This window comes from Bombina bombina, chromosome 7 (genome assembly GCF_027579735.1).
Source record: "Bombina bombina isolate aBomBom1 chromosome 7, aBomBom1.pri, whole genome shotgun sequence".
NCBI classification, from domain to species: domain Eukaryota; kingdom Metazoa; phylum Chordata; class Amphibia; order Anura; family Bombinatoridae; genus Bombina; species Bombina bombina.
In genome coordinates this window covers 455,229,066-455,247,386 of record NC_069505.1, presented here as the reverse complement: position 1 = coordinate 455,247,386, position 18,321 = coordinate 455,229,066, and the positions used below count along the sequence as shown (strand labels likewise).

General features: G+C 46.5%; 1 protein-coding gene across 2 annotated transcripts in view; it reads right to left on the bottom strand.

Moving 5' to 3' along the window:
- The window catches only part of LOC128666704 (oocyte zinc finger protein XlCOF8.4), a 134,319-nt gene extending 117,899 nt beyond the window's left edge, over window positions 1-16,420 (bottom strand). For both annotated transcript variants that reach the window (XM_053721446.1, XM_053721445.1), the window contains exons 1-2: window positions 16,030-16,420; window positions 13,991-14,050 (exon numbers count right to left, since the gene is read on the bottom strand). In XM_053721446.1, coding sequence (XP_053577421.1) covers window positions 13,991-14,050; window positions 16,030-16,119 — 150 coding nt within the window. In that variant the 5' untranslated portion in view covers window positions 16,120-16,420. The remainder of the gene's footprint in view (window positions 1-13,990; window positions 14,051-16,029) is intronic.
- Between the last annotated feature and the right edge of the window lie 1,901 nt (window positions 16,421-18,321).

Below are 18,321 nucleotides of genomic sequence, written 5' to 3'. Positions count from 1 at the left end.
CACACTTTATAGGCACCTGAAACACACACACACAACTCATTCAGCGCTGACACAGGGACTGGTTCTGTCACACACTTTATAGGCACCTGAAACACACAACTTATTCAGCGCTGACTCAGGGACTGGTTCTGTCACACACTTTATAGACACCTGAAAAACACACACACACAACTCATTCAGCGCTGACACAGGGACTGGTTCTGTCACACACTTCATAGGCTCATTCAGCGCTGACACAGGGACTGGTTCTGTCAAACACTTTATAGGCACCTGAAACACACACACAACTCATTCAGCGCTGACACAGGGACTGGTTCTGTCACACACTTTATAGGCACCTGAAAAACACACACACACACACAACTCATTCAGCGCTGACACAGGGACTGGTTCTGTCACACACTTCATAGGCACCTGAAACACACACAACTCATTCAGCGCTGACACAGGGAATGGTTCTGTCACAAACTTCATAGGCTCATTCAGCACTAACACAGGGACTGGTTCTGTCACACACTTTATAGGCACCTGAAACACACACACAACTCATTCAGCGCTGACACAGGGACTTGTTCTGTCACACACTTTATAGGCACCTGAAACACACACACACAACTCATTCAGTGCTGACACAGGGACTGGTTCTGTCACACACTTTATAGACACCTGAAAAACACACACACACAACTCATTCAGCGCTGACACAGGGACTGGTTCTGTCACACACTTCATAGGCACCTGAAACACACACAACTCATTCAGCGCTGACACAGGGACTGGTTCTGTCACACACTTCATAGGCTCATTCAGCGCTGACACAGGGACTGGTTCTGTCACACACTTTATAGGCACCTGAAACACACACACAACTCATTCAGCGCTGACACAGGGACTGGTTCTGTCACACACTTTATAGGCACCTGAAACACACACACAACTCATTCAGCACTGACACAGGGACTGGTTCTGTCACACACTTTATAGGCACCTGAAACACACACAACTCATATAGCACTGACACAGGGACTGGTTCTGTCACACACTTTATAGGCACCTGAAACACACACAACTCATTCAGCGCTGACTCAGGGACTGGTTCTGTCACACACTTTATAGGCACCTGAAACACACACACACAACTCATTCAGCGCTGACACAGGGACTGGTTCTGTCACACACTTTATAGGCACCTGAAACACACAACTTATTCAGCGCTGACTCAGGGACTGGTTCTGTCACACACTTTATAGGCTCATTCAGCGCTGACACAGGGACTGGTTCTGTCACACACTTTATAGGCACCTGAAACACACACACAACTCATTCAGCACTGACACAGGGACTGGTTCTGTCACACACTTTATAGGCACCTGAAACACACACAACTCATATAGCACTGACACAGGGACTGGTTCTGTCACACACTTTATAGGCACCTGAAACACACACAACTCATTCAGCGCTGACTCAGGGACTGGTTCTGTCACACACTTTATAGGCACCTGAAACACACACACACAACTCATTCAGCGCTGACACAGGGACTGGTTCTGTCACACACTTTATAGGCACCTGAAACACACAACTCATTCAGCGCTGACACAGGGACTGGTTCTGTCACACACTTTATAGGCTCATTCAGCGCTGACACAGGGACTGGTTCTGTCACACACTTTATAGGCACCTGAAACACACACACACACACAACTCATTCAGCGCTGACACAGGGACTGGTTCTGTCACACACTTTATAGGCACATGAAAACACACAACTCATTCAGCGCTGACACAGGGACTGGTTCTGTCACACACTTTATAGGCACCTGAAACACACACACACAACTCATTCAGCGCTGACACAGGGACTGGTTCTGTCACACACTTTATAGGCTCATTCAGCACTAACACAGGGACTGGTTCTGTCACACACTTTATAGGCACCTGAAACACACACACAACTCATTCAGCGCTGACACAGGGACTGGTTCTGTCACACACTTTATAGGCTCATTCAGCACTAACACAGGGACTGGTTCTGTCACACACTTTATAGGCACCTGAAACACACACACACACAACTCATTCAGTGCTGACACAGGGACTGGTTCTGTCACACACTTTATAGACACCTGAAAAACACACACACACAACTCATTCAGCGCTGACACAGGGACTGGTTCTGTCACACACTTCATAGGCACCTGAAACACACACAACTCATTCAGCGCTGACACAGGGACTGGTTCTGTCACACACTTCATAGGCTCATTCAGCGCTGACACAGGGACTGGTTCTGTCACACACTTTATAGGCACCTGAAACACACACACAACTCATTCAGCGCTGACACAGGGACTGGTTCTGTCACACACTTTATAGGCACCTGAAACACACACACAACTCATTCAGCACTGACACAGGGACTGGTTCTGTCACACACTTTATAGGCACCTGAAACACACACAACTCATATAGCACTGACACAGGGACTGGTTCTGTCACACACACAACTCATTCAGCGCTGACTCAGGGACTGGTTCTGTCACACACTTTATAGGCACCTGAAACACACACACACAACTCATTCAGCGCTGACACAGGGACTGGTTCTGTCACACACTTTATAGGCACCTGAAACACACAACTTATTCAGCGCTGACTCAGGGACTGGTTCTGTCACACACTTTATAGGCACCTGAAACACACAACTTATTCAGCGCTGACTCAGGGACTGGTTCTGTCACACACTTCATAGGCTCATTCAGCGCTGACACAGGGACTGGTTCTGTCAAACACTTTATAGGCACCTGAAACACACACACAACTCATTCAGCGCTGACACAGGGACTGGTTCTGTCACACACTTTATAGGCACCTGAAAAACACACACACACACAACTCATTCAGCGCTGACACAGGGACTGGTTCTGTCACACACTTCATAGGCACCTGAAACACACACAACTCATTCAGCGCTGACACAGGGAATGGTTCTGTCACAAACTTCATAGGCTCATTCAGCGCTGACACAGGGACTGGTTCTGTCACACACTTTATAGGCACCTGAAACACACACACAACTCATTCAGCGCTGACACAGGGACTGGTTCTGTCACACACTTTATAGGCACCTGAAACACACACACAACTCATTCAGCACTGACACAGGGACTGGTTCTGTCACACACTTTATAGGCACCTGAAACACACACAACTCATATAGCACTGACACAGGGACTGGTTCTGTCACACACTTTATAGGCACCTGAAACACACACAACTCATTCAGCACTGACACAGGGACTGGTTCTGTCACACACTTTATAGGCACCTGAAACACACACAACTCATTCAGCACTGACACAGGGACTGGTTCTGTCACACACTTTATAGGCACCTGAAACACACACACACACACACACAACTCATTCAGCGCTGACACAGGGACTGGTTCTGTCACACACTTTATAGGCACCTGAAACACACAACTTATTCAGCGCTGACTCAGGGACTGGTTCTGTCACACACTTTATAGGCACCTGAAACACACACAACTCATTCAGCGCTGACTCAGGGACTGGTTCTGTCACACACTTTATAGGCACCTGAAACACACACAACTCATTCAGCGCTGACACAGGGACTGGTTCTGTCACACACTTTATAGGCACCTGAAACACACACAACTCATTCAGCGCTGACACAGGTACTGGTTCTGTCACACACTTTATATGCACCTGAAACACACACACAACTCATTCAGCGCTGACACAGGGACTGGTTCTGTCACACACTTTATAGGCACCTGAAACACACACACAACTCATTCAGCACTGACACAGGGACTGGTTCTGTCACACACTTTATAGGCACCTAAAACACACACATAACTCATTCAGCGCTGACACAGGGACTGGTTCTGTCACACACTTTATAGGCACCTGAAACACACACACAACTCATTCAGCGCTGACACAGGGACTGGTTCTGTCACACACTTTATAGGCACCTGAAACACACACACAACTCATTCAGCGCTGACACAGGGACTGGTTCTGTCACACACTTTATAGGCTCATTCAGCACTGACACAGGGACTGGTTCTGTCACACACTTTATAGGCACCTGAAACACACACACAACTCATTCAGCGCTGACAAAGGGACTGGTTCTGTCACACACTTTATAGGCACCTGAAACACACACAACTCATTCAGCGCTGACACAGGTACTGGTTCTGTCACACACTTTATAGGCACCTGAAACACACACACAACTCATTCAGCGCTGACACAGGGACTGGTTCTGTCACCACTTTATAGGCACCTGAAACACACACACAACTCATTCAGCACTGACACAGGGACTGGTTCTGTCACACACTTTATAGGCACCTGAAACACACACATAACTCATTCAGCGCTGACACAGGGACTGGTTCTGTCACACACTTTATAGGCACCTGAAACACACACAACTCATTCAGCACTGACACAGGGACTGGTTTTGTCACACACTTTATAGGCACCTGAAACACACACGACTCATTCAGCGCAGACACAGGGACTGGATCTGTCACACACTTTATAGGCACCTGAAACACACACACAACTCATTCAGCGCTGACACAGGGACTGGTTCTGTCACACACTTTATAGGCACCTGAAACACACACACAACTCATTCAGCGCTGACACAGGGATTTTTTCTGTCACACACTTTATAGGCACCTGAAACACACAACTCATTCAGCACTGACACAGGGACTGGTTCTGTCACACACTTTATAGGCACCTGAAACACACACACAACTCATTCAGCGCAGACACAGGGACTGGATCTGTCACACACTTTATAGGCACCTGAAACACACACACAACTCATTCAGTGCTGACACAGTGACTGGTTCTTTCACACACTTTATAGGCACCTGAAACACAAACACAACTCATTCAGCGCTGATAAAGGGGACTGGTTCTGTCACACACTTTATAGGCACCTGAAACACACACACAACTCATTCAGCACTGACACAGGGACTGGTTTTGTCACACACTTTATAGGCACCTGAAACACACACGACTCATTCAGCGCAGACACAGGGACTGGATCTGTCACACACTTTATAGGCACCTGAAACACACACACAACTCATTCAGCGCTGACACAGGGATTTTTTCTGTCACACACTTTATAGGCACCTGAAACACACAACTCATTCAGCACTGACACAGGGACTGGTTCTGTCACACACTTTATAGGCACCTGAAACACACACACAACTCATTCAGCGCAGACACAGGGACTGGATCTGTCACACACTTTATAGGCACCTGAAACACACACACAACTCATTCAGTGCTGACACAGTGACTGGTTCTTTCACACACTTTATAGGCACCTGAAACACAAACACAACTCATTCAGCGCTGATAAAGGGGACTGGTTCTGTCACACACTTTATAAGCACCTGAAACACACACACAACTCATTCAGCGCAGACACAGGGACTGGATCTGTCACACACTTTATAGGCACCTGAAACACACACACAACTGATTCAGCGCTGACACAGGAACTGGTTCTGTCACACACATTATAGGCACCTAAAACACACACAACTCATTCAGCACTGACACAGGGACTGGTTCTGTCACACACTTTATAGGCACCTGAAACACACACACAACTCATTCAGTGCTGACACAGGTACTGGTTCTGTCACACACTTTATAGGCACCTGAAACACACACACACAAACACACACAACTCATTCAGCGCTGACACAGGGACTGGTTCTGTCACACACTTTATAGGCACCTGAAACACACACACAACTCATTCAGTGCTGACACAGGTACTGGTTCTGTCACACACTTTATAGGCACCTGAAACACACACACACACACACACACACAACTCATTCAGCGCTGACACAGGGACTGGTTCTGTCACACACTTTATAGGCACCTGAAACACACACACACACACACACAACTCATTCAGCGCTGACACAGGGACTGGTTCTGTCACACACTTTATAGGCACCTGAAACGCACACAGAACTCATTCAGCGCTGACACAGGGATTGGTTCTGTCACACACTTTATAGGCACCTGAAATACACTCACAACTCATTCAGTGCTGACACAGGGACTGGTTCTGTCACACACTTTATAGGCACCTGAAAAACACACACACACAACTCATTCAGTGCTGACACAGGGACTGGTTCTGTCACACACTTCATAGGCACCTGAAACACACACAACTCATTCAGCGCTGACACAGGGACTGGTTCTGTCACAAACTTCATAGGCTCATTCAGCGCTGACACAGGGACTGGTTCTGTCACACACTTTATAGGCACCTGAAACACACACACAACTCATTCAGCGCTGACACAGGGACTGGTTCTGTCACACACTTTATAGGCACCTGAAACACACACACAACTCATTCAGCACTGACACAGGGACTGGTTCTGTCACACACTTTATAGGCACCTGAAACACACACAACTCATATAACACTGACACAGGGACTGGTTCTGTCACACACTTTATAGGCACCTGAAACACACACAACTCATTCAGCACTGACACAGGGACTGGTTCTGTCACACACTTTATAGGCACCTGAAACACACACAACTCATTCAGCACTGACACAGGGACTGGTTCTGTCACACACTTTATAGGCACCTGAAACACACACACACACACACACAACTCATTCAGCGCTGACACTTGTACTGGTTCTGTCACACACTTTATAGGCACCTGAAACACACAACTTATTCAGCGCTGACTCAGGGACTGGTTCTGTCACACACTTTATAGGCACCTGAAACACACACACAATTCATTCAGTGCTGACACAGGGACTGGTTCTGTCACACACTTTATAGGCACCTGAAACACACACAACTCATTCAGCGCTGACTCAGGGACTGGTTCTGTCACACACTTTATAGGCACCTGAAACACACACAACTCATTCAGCGCTGACACAGGGACTGGTTCTGTCACACACTTTATAGGCACCTGAAACACACACAACTCATTCAGCGCTGACACAGGTACTGGTTCTGTCACACACTTTATAGGCACCTGAAACACACACACAACTCATTCAGCGCTGACACAGGGACTGGTTCTGTCACACACTTTATAGGCACCTGAAACACACACACAACTCATTCAGCACTGACACAGGGACTGGTTCTGTCACACACTTTATAGGCACCTGAAACACACACATAACTCATTCAGCGCTGACACAGGGACTGGTTCTGTCACACACTTTATAGGCACCTGAAACACACACACAACTCATTCAGCGCTGACACAGGGACTGGTTCTGTCACACACTTTATAGGCACCTGAAACACACACACAACTCATTCAGCGCTGACACAGGGACTGGTTCTGTCACACACTTTATAGGCTCATTCAGCACTGACACAGGGACTGGTTCTGTCACACACTTTATAGGCACCTGAAACACACACACAACTCATTCAGCGCTGACACAGGGACTGGTTCTGTCACACACTTTATAGGCACCTGAAACACACACAACTCATTCAGCGCTGACACAGGTACTGGTTCTGTCACACACTTTATAGGCACCTGAAACACACACACAACTCATTCAGCGCTGACACAGGGACTGGTTCTGTCACCACTTTATAGGCACCTGAAACACACACACAACTCATTCAGCACTGACACAGGGACTGGTTCTGTCACACACTTTATAGGCACCTGAAACACACACATAACTCATTCAGCGCTGACACAGGGACTGGTTCTGTCACACACTTTATAGGCACCTGAAACACACACAACTCATTCAGCACTGACACAGGGACTGGTTTTGTCACACACTTTATAGGCACCTGAAACACACACGACTCATTCAGCGCAGACACAGGGACTGGATCTGTCACACACTTTATAGGCACCTGAAACACACACAGAACTCATTCAGCGCTGACACAGGGACTGGTTCTGTCACACACTTTATAGGCACCTGAAACACACACACAACTCATTCAGCGCTGACACAGGGACTGGTTCTGTCACACACTTTATAGGCACCTGAAACACACACACAACTCATTCAGCACTGACACAGGGACTGGTTCTGTCACACACTTTATAGGCACCTGAAACACACACACAACTCATTCAGCGCAGACACAGGGACTGGATCTGTCACACACTTTATAGGCACCTGAAACACACACACAACTCATTCAGCGCTGACACAGGGACTGGTTCTGTCACACACTTTATAGGCACCTGAAACACAAACACAACTCATTCAGCACTGACACAGGGACTGGTTCTGTCACACACTTTATAGGCACCTGAAACACACACATAACTCATTCAGCGCTGACACAGGGACTGGTTCTGTCACACACTTTATAGGCACCTGAAACACACACAACTCATTCAGCACTGACACAGGGACTGGTTTTGTCACACACTTTATAGGCACCTGAAACACACACGACTCATTCAGCGCAGACACAGGGACTGGATCTGTCACACACTTTATAGGCACCTGAAACACACACAGAACTCATTCAGCGCTGACACAGGGACTGGTTCTGTCACACACTTTATAGGCACCTGAATCACACACACAACTCATTCAGCGCTGACACAGGGACTGGTTCTGTCACACACTTTATAGGCACCTGAAACACACACACAACTCATTCAGCACTGACACAGGGACTGGTTCTGTCACACACTTTATAGGCACCTGAAACACACACACAACTCATTCAGCGCAGACACAGGGACTGGATCTGTCACACACTTTATAGGCACCTGAAACACACACACAACTCATTCAGCGCTGACACAGTGACTGGTTCTTTCACACACTTTATAGGCACCTGAAACACAAACACAACTCATTCAGCGCTGATAAAGGGGACTGGTTCTGTCACACACTTTATAGGCACCTGAAACACACACACAACTCATTCAGCACTGACACAGGGACTGGTTTTGTCACACACTTTATAAGCACCTGAAACACACACACAACTCATTCAGCGCAGACACAGGGACTGGATCTGTCACACACTTTATAGGCACCTGAAACACACACACAACTCATTCAGCGCTGACACAGGAACTGGTTCTGTCACACACTTTATAGGCACCTAAAACACACACAACTCATTCAGCACTGACACAGGGACTGGTTCTGTCACACACTTTATAGGCACCTGAAACACACACACAACTCATTCAGTGCCGACACAGGTACTGGTTCTGTCACACACTTTATAGGCACCTGAAACACACACACACAAACACACACAACTCATTCAGCGCTGACACAGGGACTGGTTCTGTCACACACTTTATAGGCACCTGAAACACACACACAACTCATTCAGTGCTGACACAGGTACTGGTTCTGTCACACACTTTATAGGCACCTGAAACACACACACACACACACACACAACTCATTCAGCGCTGACACAGGGACTGGTTCTGTCACACACTTTATAGGCACCTGAAACACACACACACACACAACTCATTCAGCGCTGACACAGGGACTGGTTCTGTCACACACTTTATAGGCACCTGAAACACACACACACACACAACTCATTCAGCGCTGACACAGGGACTGGTTCTGTCACACACTTTATAGGCACCTGAAACGCACACAGAACTCATTCAGCGCTGACACAGGAACTGGTTCTGTCACACACTTTATAGGCACCTAAAACACACACAACTCATTCAGCACTGACACAGGGACTGGTTCTGTCACACACTTTATAGGCACCTGAAATACACTCACAACTCATTCAGCGCTGACACAGGGACTGGTTCTGTCACACACTTTATAGGCACCTGAAACACACACAGAACTCATTCAGCGCTGACACAGGGACTGGTTCTGTCACACACTTTATAGGCACCTGAAACACACACACAACTCATTCAGCGCTGACACAGGGACTGGTTCTGTCACACACTTTATAGGCACCTGAAACACACACACAACTCATTCAGCACTGACACAGGGACTGGTTCTGTCACACACTTTATAGGCACCTGAAACACACACACAACTCATTCAGCGCAGACACAGGGACTGGATCTGTCACACACTTTATAGGCACCTGAAACACACACACACAACTCATTCAGCGCTGACACAGTGACTGGTTCTTTCACACACTTTATAGGCACCTGAAACACAAACACAACTCATTCAGCGCTGATAAAGGGGACTGGTTCTGTCACACACTTTATAGGCACCTGAAACACACACACAACTCATTCAGCACTGACACAGGGACTGGTTTTGTCACACACTTTATAAGCACCTGAAACACACACACAACTCATTCAGCGCAGACACAGGGACTGGATCTGTCACACACTTTATAGGCACCTGAAACACACACACAACTGATTCAGCGCTGACACAGGAACTGGTTCTGTCACACACTTTATAGGCACCTAAAACACACACACAACTCATTCAGCACTGACACAGGGACTGGTTCTGTCACACACTTTATAGGCACCTGAAACACACACACAACTCATTCAGTGCTGACACAGGTACTGGTTCTGTCACACACTTTATAGGCACCTGAAACACACACACACAAACACACACAACTCATTCAGCGCTGACACAGGGACTGGTTCTGTCACACACTTTATAGGCACCTGAAACACACACACAACTCATTCAGTGCTGACACAGGTACTGGTTCTGTCACACACTTTATAGGCACCTGAAACACACACACACACACAACTCATTCAGCGCTGACACAGGGACTGGTTCTGTCACACACTTTATAGGCATCTGAAACACACACACACACACAACTCATTCAGCGCTGACACAGGGACTGGTTCTGTCACACACTTTATAGGCACCTGAAACACACACACACACACACACACAACTCATTCAGCGCTGACACAGGGACTGGTTCTGTCACACACTTTATAGGCACCTGAAACGCACACAGAACTCATTCAGCGCTGACACAGGGATTGGTTCTGTCACACACTTTATAGGCACCTGAAATACACTCACAACTCATTCAGCGCTGACACAGGGACTAGTTCTGTCACACATTTTATAGGCACCTGAAACACACACAACTCATTCAGCGCTGACAAAGGTACTGGTTCTGTCACACACTTTATAGGCACCTGAAACACACACACAGCTCATTCAGCGCTGACACAGGGACTGGTTCTGTCACATACTTTATAGGCACCTGAAACACACACACACAGCTCATTCAGCGCTGACACAGGGACTGGTTCTGTCACACACTTTATAGGCACCTGAAACACACACACAACTCATTCAGCGCTGACACAGGGACTGGTTCTGTCACACACTTTATAGGCACCTGAAACACACACACAACTCATTCAGCGCTGACACAGGGACTGGTTCTGTCACATACTTTATAGGCACCTGAAACACACACACACACAACTCATTCAGCGCTGACACAGGGACTGGTTTGTCACACACTTTATAGGCACCTGAAACACACACACAACTCATTCAGCACTGACACAGGGACTGATTCTGTCACACACTTTATAGGCACCTGAAACACACACACACACACAACTCATTCAGCGCTGACACAGGGACTGGTTCTGTCACACACTTTATAGGCACCTGAAACACACACAGAACTCATTCAGCGCTGACACAGGGACTGGTTCTGTCACACACTTTATAGGCACTTGAAACACACACACACACAACTCATTCAGCGCTGACAAAGGTACTGGTTCTGTCACACATTTTTACTGACAGAGCCCTGATAATGTTACTGAGAACATACAGAGACACAGACAGAAGGTAGGAAATACACCCAGGGTCAGATGGGTCAGTAAAGGGAGTCACTGTGCCCTGTATAAATGTCACATTCCCCAGCAGTCACCTCTCCGCTCAGCCGGTGAGTGCTGCTGTGTGATAATGTTACTGAGAACATGCAGAGACACAGACAGAAGGTAGGGAATACACACAGGGTCAGATGGGTCAGTAAAGGGAGTCACTGTGCCCTGACACTGTATAATGTCACATTCCCCAGCAGTGTCACCTCTCCGCTCAGTCAGTGAATGCTGCTGTGTGATAATGTTACTGAGAACATGCAGAGACACAGACAGAAGGTAGGAAATACACACAAGGTCAGTAAAGGGAGTCACTGTGCCCTGACACTGTATAATGTCACATTCCCCAGCAGTGTCACCTCTCTGCTCAGCCGGTGAGTGCTGCTGTGTGATAATGTTACTGAGAACATGCAGAGACACAGACAGAGGGTAGGGAATACACACAGGGTCAGATGGGTCAGTAATGGCAGTCACTGTATAAGGTCACATTCCCCAGCAGTCACCTCTCCACTCAGCCGGTGACTGCTGCTGTGTGATAATGTTACTGAAAACATGCAGAGAAACAGACAGAAGGTAGGAAATACACACAGGGTCAGATGGGTCAGTAAAGGGAGTCACTGTGCCCTGACACTGTATAATGTCCCATTCCCCAGCAGTGTCACCTCTCCGCTCAGCCAGTGAATGCTGTTGTGTGATAATGTTACTGAGAACATGCAGAGACACAGACAGAAGGTAGGAAATACACACAGGGTCAGATGGGTCAGTAAAGGGAGTCACTGTGCCCTGTATAATGTCACATTCCCCAGCAGTGTCACCTCTCCGCTCAGCCGGTGACTGCTGCTGTGTGATAATGTTACTGAGAACATGCAGAGACACAGACAGAAGGTAGGAAATACACACAGGGTCAGTAAAGGGAGTCGCTGTGCCCTGACACTGTATAATGTCACATTCCCCAGCAGTGTCACCTCTCCGCTCAGCCGGTGAGTACTGCTGTGTGATAATGTTACTGAGAACATGCAGAGACACAGACAGAAGGTAGGAAATACACACAGGGTCAGTAAAGGGAGTCACTGTGCCCTGACACTGTATAATGTCACATTCCCCAGCAGTGTCACCTCTCCGCTCAGCCGGTGAATGCTGCTGTGTGATAATGTTACTGAGAACATGCAGAGACACAGACAGAAGGTAGGAAATACACACAGGGTCAGATGGGTCAGTAAAGGGATTCACTGTGCCCTGACACTGTATAATGTCACATTCCCCAGCAGTGTCACCTCTCCACTCACCTGGTGACTGCTGCTGTGTGATAATGTTACTGAGAACATACAGAGACAAAGACAAAAGGTAGGAAATACACACAGGGTCAGATGGGTCAGTAAAGGGAGACACTGTGCCCTGACACTGTATAATGTCACATTCCCCAGCAGTGTCACCTCTCCGCTCAGCAGGTGAGTGCTGCTGTGTGATAATGTAACTACTGAGAACATGCAGAGACACAGACAGAAGGTAGGGAATACACACAGGGTCAGATGGGTCAGTAAAGGGAGTCACTGTGCCCTGACACTGTATAATGTCACATTCCCCAGCAGTGTCACCTCTCCGCTCAGCTGGTGAATGCTGCTGTGTGATAATGTTACTGAGAACATGCAGAGACACAGACAGAAGGTAGGAAATACACACAGGGTCAGATGGGTCAGTAAAGGGAGTCACTGTGGCCTGACACTGTATAATGTCACATTCCCCAGCAGTGTCACCTCTCCGCTCACCCGGTGACTGCTGCTGTGTGATAATGTTACTGAGAACATGCAGAGACACAGACAGAAGGTAGGAAATACACACAGGGTCAGTAAAGGGAGTCACTGTGCCCTGACACTGTATAATGTCACATTCCCCAGCAGTGTCACCTCTCCGCTCACCCGGTGACTGCTGCTGTGTGATAATGTTACTGAGAACATGCAGAGACACAGACAGAAGGTAGTAAATAAACACAGGGTCAGTAAAGGGAGTCACTGTGCCCTGACACTGTATAATGTCACATTACACAGCAGTGTCACCTCTCCGATCAGCCGGTGAATGCTGCTGTGTTGGGGCCTCTTCTTCACAATGGCATATTCCTATAAATATAAGAAATTATCAGACTCTATTTCCCTGGACTAACATTTATTCAGTTCTTGCTCACATCTAAATATCTTTAAATTGTGGTTATTATTGTGGGTATCTTTAAATTGTGGGTACCACAGTCTTGACCAACACAAAGTAACGTAGCAGACTGTATTAATTTGTGGGAACTCTGTGACTTGAAGATGCTGAAAACCGAGGACATGAGCTTCAAACAAGAAGGATCATTGATTAATGTGGGTTATAACCTATGGTGGTGTCTTATTTGGGGACCGTGACCTTGGGCGCTGGGATCCTGTAAGGTAGCTCTTGGGAATTAGAGTTTTATATTGTTTGTGTTTTTGGTATTATGTGGTGCAACCTTTGGGTTCTGGAGGAAGTCACAGGGTCATGTAGTAGAGCTCTGAGTGCTTGGAATAATTTGTTTATGATCGGAGGGTCATAGGGGGCTTTGGGTACTAGGGTTGTTTGATTTTACAGTACAGGGTTGTGTAGGGGACATTTTGCAATGAAAGATTGTGCAGGTACCCTGGGTGCTGAGGGACATTTTACAGTGGAGGGTAGTGTAGGGGTCCCTGAGTGCTGGGGGGAATGCAGGAGAATGACCTGAGGTTATGGTCAGTGAGATGGTCTGGGTGAGATTAAGTTAGGGGGATAAATGGCTTTTATCAAGGAGCCTTGATAAAGAGCATTATAGGTTGAAACGCGTAGGCTGTTTGGAACATCCGGTGGGTACCTTTATCCTCAGTTTCTGGTAATATATTTTGCTGGGTTGCACTATTTTTCTTTTTTGTTGCTTTTGTCCCATAGGTATTTAATTGATAGAGAAGATGTCTTGCATCTAATTTCCATTGAATCATAATCGTCTGTGAATTTTTAGGACCTGATCGCTTATCTTCAACAAACTTTGCTCTGGTTTTTCAGCACTCTGGACAGGACTCTGTAGTGCCGGCACGATACTTTATTATTAGACAATTTGACCTAAGGTACCTATAGGGATTTTTATGCGACTGTATTGATGTGTATATGTGTTGTTTTATGTATTAATTAATCCTTTAAGACACAATATGTCATTCATCCTTTTGTAAAGGAGCTCCCCATTTGTTCCTTTTTCTCCTGTATGTTCTCACACTCTGTTTTGGCACTAGAGTGTTTTAGGGGCAGTTTTGGCATTTTAGCTTACTTTACATCCTGGTACACCCACCTGTTTATGAGCTTAGTTAGGGTTAGTGAGATGGGTCTGGGTGAGCTGAAGTTAGGGTTAGTGAGATGGTCTGGGTGATGAGATGGTCTGGGTGAGATGACGTTAGGGTTAGTAAAATGGTCTGTGTGAGATTAAATTAGGGTTAGTGAGATGGTCTGTGTTAGATAAAGTTAGGGCTAGTGAGATGGTCTGTGTCAGCTGAAGTTAGGGTCAGTGAGATGGTTTGTGTGAGATCAAGTTAGGGTTACTGAGATGGTCTGTGTGAGCTGAAGTTAGGGTCAGTGAGATGGTCTGTGTGAGATAAAGTTAGGGCTAGTGAGATGGTCTGTGTGAGATGAAGTTAGGATTAGTGAGATGGTCTGTGTGAGCTGAAGTTAGGGTCAGTGAGATGGTCTGTGTGAGATCAAGTTAGGCTTAGTGAGATGGTCTGTGTGAGATGAAATTAGGATTAGTGAGATGGTCTGTGTGAGATGAAGTTAGGGTTAGTGAGATAGGTCTGGTGGATCAGAAACACAGTTATTGTCAAGGTATATTTAATATTCCCTTTTTTTTTTGTATATTGCCTGTAAGCATGTATTTTGTTTTTCATTTTTTGACTTTAAAATAAAAGATTTAAAAAAAAACATGACATTACCCAGCAGCACAGTAAATAGGACCAGTGTCACATGACGTTACCCAGCAGCACAGTAAATAGGACCTGTGTCACATGACATTACCCAGCAGCACAGTAAATAGGACCAGTGTCACATGACATTACCCAGCAGCACTCACCTCTCCGGTCAGCAGGCAGATGATACCCAGGGCCTGACTCAGGAACTGCTCTGCCATCTGCTTCCTGTATTTGTTCATCTTGTTTATCATCCGTGTCTGACTCAGATGCTATAAATGTGACACCTGCAAGAAGAAAGGAAGACACTATGGCCTCTAGTTATCAACGTGTCTACTTACCTGCCTTCGCCGGCCCCAATACGCCCGCCTAAGCTCGCCTCACATCGCCGCCGCGGACCTGAATACGCTCGCCAAAGTTATTAAAAAAGCTGTCCAAAAGCCGCGCACCAAGTACGGGGCGATGAGCAGCGGACTGTGATAGTTATCACACATCGATCTCGCTGCTCTTCGGCTTTTCTACAGCTTTATTAATACCCCTGTCACTAAGCACTCACACTATACTGTTCTACCCCTTATACCACCCCCCCCCGGAGCCCCCCGCAACTAAATAAAGTTATTACCCCCTAAACCGCCGCTCCTAGACCCCGCCGCAACTATAATAAATGTATTAACCCCTAAACCACCGCTCCTAGACCCCGCCGCAACTATAATAAATGTATTAACCCCTAAACCGCCGCTCCCGGACCCCGCCGCCACCTACATAATACCTATTAACCCCTATCCTGCCCCCCCCTACACCGTCGCCACCTATAATAAATTTATTAACCCTTATCCTGCCCCCCTATACCGCCGCCACCTATAATAAATTTATTAACCCCTATCCTGCCGATCCCGTACCCCGCTGCAACTAAATAAATTGTTTAACCCCTAAACCGCCGCTCCCGGACCCCTCCGCCACCTATATTAAACTTATTAACCCCTAATATGCCCCCACTACAATATCGCCACCTATAATAAATTTATTAACCCCTATCCTGCCCCCCCTATACCGCCGCAACCTCTAATAAAATTATTAACCCCTAAACCTAAGTCTAACACCCCCCTAACTTAATAATTAATTAAATAAATCTAAATAAATATTACTCTTATTAAATTAGTTATTCCTATTTAAAACTAAATACTTACCTATAAAATAAACCCTAAGATAGCTACAATATTACTAATAATTATATTGTAGCTATTTTAGGATTTATTATTACAAGATTTTTAAGCTAATTACACCTAATCTAAGCCCCCTAATAAAATAACAAAGCCCCGCAAAATAAAAAAAAATGCCCTACCCTCATCTAAATTACAAAAGTTAACAGCTCTATTACCTTACCAGCCCTTAAAAGGGCCTTTTGCGGGGCATGCCCCAAAGTAATCAGCTCTTTTGCATGTACAAAAAAATACAACCCCCCCCCAACATTAAAACCCACCACCCACATACCCCTACTCTAACCCACCCAAACCCCCCTTAAAAAAAAAAACTAACACTAACCCCATGAAGATCATCCTACCTTTAGCCGTCTTCAGCCAGCCGACCACCGATGGAACAGAAGAGGACATCCACAGCGGCCGAAGTCATCATCCAAGGGGCGCTGAAGAGGTCTTCCATCCGATAGAAGTCTTCATCCATGCGGCGTCTTAAATCTTCATCCATCCGGAGCGGAGCGGAGCCTTCTTCAAATGAGCCGACGCGGAGCCATCCTCTTCCAACGACGCCTACCCGACGAATGGATATTCCTTTAAGTGACGTCATCCAAGATGGCGTCCCTCAAATTCCGATTGGCTGATAGGATTCTATCAGCCAATCGGAATTAAGGTAGGAAAAATCTGATTGGCTGATCCAATCAGCCAATCAGATTGAGCTTGCATTCTATTGGCTGATCGGAACAATCAGCCAATCAAATTTTTCCTACCTTAATTCCGATTGGCTGATAGAATCCTAATTAAGGTAGGAAAAATCTGAAGACTTCTATCGGATGGAAGACCTCTTCAGCGCCCCTTGGATGATGACTTCGGGCGCTGCGGATGTCCTCTTCTGTTCCATCGGTGGTCGGCTGGCTGAAGACGGCTAAAGGTAGGATGATCTTCAGGGGGTTAGTGTTAGGTTTTTTTAAGGGGGGTTTGGGTGGGTTAGAGTAGGGGTATGTGGGTGATGGGTTTTAATGTTGGGGGGGGTTGTATTTTTTTGTACATGCAAAAGAGCTGATTACTTTGGGGCATGCCCCGCAAAAGGCCCTTTTAAGGGCTGGTAAGGTAATAGAGCTGTTAACTTTTGTAATTTAGATGAGGGTAGGGCATTTTTTTTTATTTTGGGGGGCTTTGTTATTTTATTAGGGGGCTTAGATTAGGTGTAATTAGCTTAAAAATCTTGTAATAATAAATCCTAAAATAGCTACAATATAATTA